General features: G+C 37.4%; 1 protein-coding gene across 5 annotated transcripts in view; it reads right to left on the bottom strand.

Moving 5' to 3' along the window:
* The window catches only part of adamts3 (ADAM metallopeptidase with thrombospondin type 1 motif, 3), a 144,937-nt gene extending 142,081 nt beyond the window's left edge, over positions 1 to 2,856 (bottom strand). For 2 of the 5 annotated variants that reach the window (XM_016669126.1, XM_016669128.1), the window contains exons 1-2: positions 2,403 to 2,856; positions 184 to 205 (exon numbers count right to left, since the gene is read on the bottom strand). In XM_016669126.1, the coding sequence (XP_016524612.1) occupies positions 184 to 205; positions 2,403 to 2,462 (82 nt within the window). In that variant the 5' untranslated portion in view covers positions 2,463 to 2,856. The remainder of the gene's footprint in view (positions 1 to 183; positions 206 to 2,402) is intronic. The other 3 variants (XM_016669127.1, XM_016669129.1, XM_007547347.2) reach the window with 2 other exon arrangements.
* Between the last annotated feature and the right edge of the window lie 2,666 nt (positions 2,857 to 5,522).

Below are 5,522 nucleotides of genomic sequence, written 5' to 3'. Positions count from 1 at the left end.
GTGTGTGTGTGTGTGTGTGTGTGTGTGTGTTACAGAACTGCTCAACAGAAAAACTCTCCTCCCTCTTTGATCAGGCTGCTGTTCTCCTCCTGAACTTGTCAGCAGTTTGGAGGAGAAAACCTGGAACTGGAGTTTGGACTGAATTAATGATAACATGGAGGGAAGTGAAGAAGCAGGTCTTACCTTCCCGGTGTGATTCACCAGCCTGCAGGAGACACAAGAACAAATGTGAAAAAGCATCAAGGAAACACAAAATGCTCATTTTAAAACAGGTTCTTTGATTCAAAGTCCCACTGTGAACTTAGCTCTTTATGTAAACAGTGGGTTTAATTCACTTTGGGATCTAGAAGTAAATTTATTCTGCTGCTTCGGCAGTTTTTAATGTTCTGCTGGGACTATTAAAATGCAGATAGAATAAATAAATAAACTGCATGATAAATGAAAACAAACTGGATGATAAAAGTCTTCAGGCTGATGTTTTGGTCTCAACTTCTTCCTTTTATGAGGAATCATTTAGTCTGTTTATAATTCATTTTATTTGTTTTTATTTTGCATATTTAAAATGTCTTCCAGTTCCAGTGTTAAATGTTCATTAGAATTTAAAGTTTATTGATCTGTGAGAATATGTTCTTGTACTTTTATGCCATTACCATTACATTACCTGAAAATGGTCTCAAAACAGCAATATTATCATTTATCACAATAATTTCTGGAACAATTTATCGTCCAGCCAAACCAGGTCATGTCTGCATATTTACACTCCACTGTTGCCAATTCAGCAACTTTCCTGCTAAAACTGAGGAGTTGTGCTAAAAAGATCATCTTTCCAGGAAGCTCAGGTGAGATCAGTGGAGATAAACGCAGATGTTTCTGCTCACCAAATAAAAACTTTCTGCCTTACAGTTAATAAACTATTAGATTTTAAAGACAACACGGGTCATGTTACAGTTTCTACCATTCGCTCCAGCAGGCAGTCGACAGTCAGACCAGTTTCTGTTCTTGAACATAAAGTTTATTGAGTAAGAATCGGTTTTATTTATTTTACTTAAATATATCATCTGTCTAATTAGTTTGGAAACCTGCCAACAATAGAGCATCAATGCTGGACAGAAATGGAGCAGAAATTAGATCCATCAAAAATCACACCTGTTTATTGTCAATGAAAACATGGAGGAAATAATTATTACTGAATGTTTGGTCGACTTGTAAAACCTGTTCATGTAAGGAATGAACTTTATGTGTGTTGATGATTTTGATGACATTTGACAAAATGTGATTTCTGTTATTGGTTGTCACAACTGTTGACTTTATGATGCGTTTCTGATGTTTTTTCAGGATTGAAGCACTTTGAGCCGATGTGCTGCCAAACAGATAAACTTCATTGTCTGACAGATTGATTCAGAGATTGTAACCTCACATTTCTTCTGAAACTTTTAGCTGCTTTGTGCTTTTTTACATGATTCTCGGATTTGGTTAACTACCGAGTTACTCATAAGCAGGTGTGGTAAATATCCGTTGCATAAATCTGTTAAATATCTGTTTATTGTGATTAGAAAGCAACTTACAGTATTATATTTTCGGTCTTATTGTATATCCATTTTTATTACTTGTCCAGAAACCGCAGGTGTAATTTCGCTGCAATCTGGCATCAAATGGTGACATTTATGTTTGAGTTTACATTGTCCGTTTTTAAATGAAGTTCATTATCAATACAGAAAAAATAAATTATTAAATAAGCTTTAAAGTTTGACTCTCCCAACATATTACAGTTTCTGCTAGAGTACAATCAGGACCGGATTTACAAGGATGTGGACTGGAGCCAGTTTTGGTGCCCTATACCTTTTTCAAATACTTGAATATTGTTTGTGTTCATTAAAAATCCCAACAATAATGCAACTCACATGATTCTATGAGCTTTATATTAAGTACAAAACAGAAAACAAACATTTGGGACACCCCCCAAAGTTGACGCCCTGGGCTACTGCCCTAGTAGCCCTTTCTAAAACCTGACTGCGCATTTTCCAACATGTCAGGTGCCCATTCACTTCTTTTGGGGAGCTAAAGGCCACCGAGCGGTCGCAAAGTTCGCTCTGCCTCGGGCAGGCCTGGTTCTCTTGGTTTACTGGAGCTAAAGCCTCAAACAGAAACATGTTTGTAAGTTTCAGCCCGTATGTGTGACAGGCTGAACCCACGCGTGGTGCAGTGTCAACACGCAGTGCACAGAGGAAGCAGTGTGCGTGTTTACAGAGGCGATGGGAAACTTTTAGAAGCTGCTGCCCCACTTCTCTCTGCTTTCCAGCTGCATTCAGTTCATAATAAACGGCTCGGAAAAGCGAAATAAGTGAATGAATTAACAAAAATCAAGCAGTCTGTCAGTGAACTGAGCATGTGCAGACACTTACCTCGTCAGCTGAAGTCAAAACAAATCCAACAAGCAGAAAAGCTAGAGATAACACAGCCATCACGAGAGGAGCTTTATCTCAACCTGAAGCTCAAATTAAAAAGCGCAGCAGCGAAAAATAAAAGAAAGTCTCTACGCAAACGTGAGGAGGTTCATTCAAAACGTGTCAGAAGCGCAGGCTCTGATTATTAAAGGGGGGAAGTAGCTGCAGTTTGATTGAGTCAGGAGTGAGGCGGGTTGCGACACTTTGTCAGAGCGTTTCTGTTCTCTTCACTGAGTTTCCAGAAAGTTTGGGCGAAGTTTGCCGGACAGCCCTCCGCCGCTGGCGCACAGAGCTGCAGAGTGAGGCAGCCTGGAGCTCGGTTCCCCGGGCTAATAAGCCTTCAGACCAGCCCTGTGTGACGTGACTCTGCCCTCTCACCGAGCCCCAACACGGAGGGACCAAGGAGGAGGAGGAGGAGGAGGAGGAAGAGCAGCAGCACCGTCTCTGATAGGGACGTCACTATGTCTCTGACTAACTGCAAAGTTTCAATCATCTTGTTCTAAAAGTAAAATTTAAAATCCATTTCTGATTTCACTTTCCCAAAACTTTTTTGAGTGGGGATGTGTGGAGTAGCTCTCAGTAGTCAGTATCTTACCTGCAGCAGTGAGTAGTAATGGCAGTAGACATAGTCTCAACCTTTAAAATGGCACAATTTGACATTTTGAAAGTAAATTAGCAAATTTTTAAAAACCATTCACACAGTGCCTGTGTTTTAAATATTACATTTTCACTATTTTTAAATGAACATTGACACAACTGCAATGTCAAGTTGTTGGCATTTATGTACTTCCATTTTTGTTATTTTGATTTACTTGTCTTGTCTATCATGATGTGTGCTGCTGCCTTTCTTGGCCTCTTGAAGTCTTGATCTCAATTAGTTTTTTTATCTGATTAAATAAATGTTCAATAAAGATCTTTTTTTTTAATATTTGTTTTTTGAGGCTCTTTAAGATGTGTGCTTTTATTTTTGCAGTTATATGACCCAGGCCGAAAACTAATTGACTCCAAATAATATAAAACAGAAAGCTGTATGTTTTGGATCTAAAATGATTTCCTCCTTCCTCCTGGAAAATGTTTTATAGTTTAATACTTGAGTAAATAATTGATAAATGTCTCATACATTTTTGCCCAGAAGTGTTTTCAACTTGACAATTTTGGCTCTCATAACAACACATTTGGACACCACTGCCTTTTATGGAATATGTTTTAAAATAATTTATTATAACCTTATTTTTCACATCACATTAACATGGAGGTTTATTTGACTTCAGAACCACTGAAAATATTTTATATCATGTCAGATATTTTCCTTGCCTGAATGATCTGAGTTTCTACCACATTATTTCTTCTAATAAATAAAACAAAGGCAGTAAAATAGAATAATAGACTTTGGCACTGAGAGAAAATCAGTGGAGAAGACCTGAAGGATCAGTACTCTCCTTTACGGCAATCAAACTTATTAAATGTTAAATTTTAAGATTGTATGAATGCAGTGACATTCCTCACTGTCTTCATATCACTGTGCAAAGAAATCAGCTCCATGAACCAGTTGGAAAAGGTTTTATTGACTTTTAAAGTTTGCTTTATTACTAAAAATCTTTTTTATTGTATTTTGGTTCAAAATGACCAGGAAAGTTTCATGAGCAGCATTTAGACTTTGTGCTGTAAAATAACAGATATGCATGAAAGCATCACCTCCAGTAAACAAAAATCATGCATTCATCACATTGCATTTGTGTGCGTGCGTGTGTGTGCGTGCGTGTGTGTGTGTGTGTGTAAAGTTACTATCTACAACACACGTGTCAAACTCGAGGCCCGCGGGCCAAATCCGGTCCCTCACAGCTTTTTATGTGGCCCTCTGGTCTCCAGATGTCAATCAGTCTCACAGAAATTCATGCAAAATCAACAAATTCCTGCATTTTAAATCTATAATTGTGAATTTATTGCAAATTTTCCTAAAAAAAAGAAATGGTCACAAACCCTGGCTTTGAGCAACTGCTAACTCCTTCCTCCAGGTGGCGGTGTTTCATACTTTTACAACACTCCTGCCTCAAACTAACTTTATGTCGGGTTACAGTCTGTGATCGATTCAGTGAGTGACAAAAAGTCACATTTGATGTCTTACATAAGAGTGACAGCATATTACAGCCAGAAAAAAAAGGTTCAAAAGTTTCTGTGCTGTAGATAATGAAGGTGAAAGTTTCCAACAATTTTCCAGGAAAAACTTGGAAATTTTCTGAGTTTGAAAAAATAAAACTTTACTAGAATAACTCAGAATTTTTTAGGTTAATCTCAGAAAATTTCTAGAAGAAATTTGGACATTTCTGCATTTCAAAACTTTTTTATTTTCAGGTTTTTGAAACTCTGAAAGTTTCATGCGTTTTTTGCCAACAAATTTTTGACTTTTCACACTCAGAAAAAATCCAAGATTTTCTCCCCAAAAATTTTAAGTTTAATCTCAAAATTTCTGAGTTTTTCAAGCAGAAATTTTCACCTTTTTTACTATCTACAGTGGCCCTAAGATGTATTATGTTAGGCGCAAATATTGCAAAATTTCTTAACAAAATCAGTGATTTTGATTGTGAAAAAGCTCAAAAAACAACTGTGAAATCCTGGAGGAACTTATAAATGTAAAAAGATGTTTAAGATTCTTTAATTTGAAGAAGCACTTATTGAATAAAGTCAGCTGTTAACAGTTTCAATGGGTGTTTGTGAAAATGAGTTTGCCTTCCTTGATCTAGGCGGTTACACCAAACAGTTACAGTTTTGTGCCGCCGGTGCAGAGCTTGCTCAGGGATGGCAGTAGTTTTCAAGGTTTGAATTCTGGTCTGGTGTGAAGATCAGCAGAAAGAAGAATCTTCTCTGAACAGAAACGTCAACAACAGAATGAAATGCTGCAAAGAATTCTGGGACGTCTGGAAAACGGAGGAACTGGGATTTAACTCCTCAGTCGTTTCTGCTGGGAACTTTGGTGACGATGGAAGTTCAAAAAGTGAAAACAAAATGATTAGAAAATTAAAACGTTGAGCCAGACACGGCACAAATCTTAATCCTACCAATTATCTGTCAATCATTCGA

This window comes from Poecilia formosa, unplaced genomic scaffold (genome assembly GCF_000485575.1).
Source record: "Poecilia formosa unplaced genomic scaffold, Poecilia_formosa-5.1.2 Scaffold20, whole genome shotgun sequence".
NCBI classification, from domain to species: Eukaryota; Metazoa; Chordata; class Actinopteri; order Cyprinodontiformes; family Poeciliidae; genus Poecilia; species Poecilia formosa.
The sequence above is the reverse complement of the archived record's forward strand: the minus strand, read 5'-3'. Positions and strand labels throughout refer to the sequence as shown.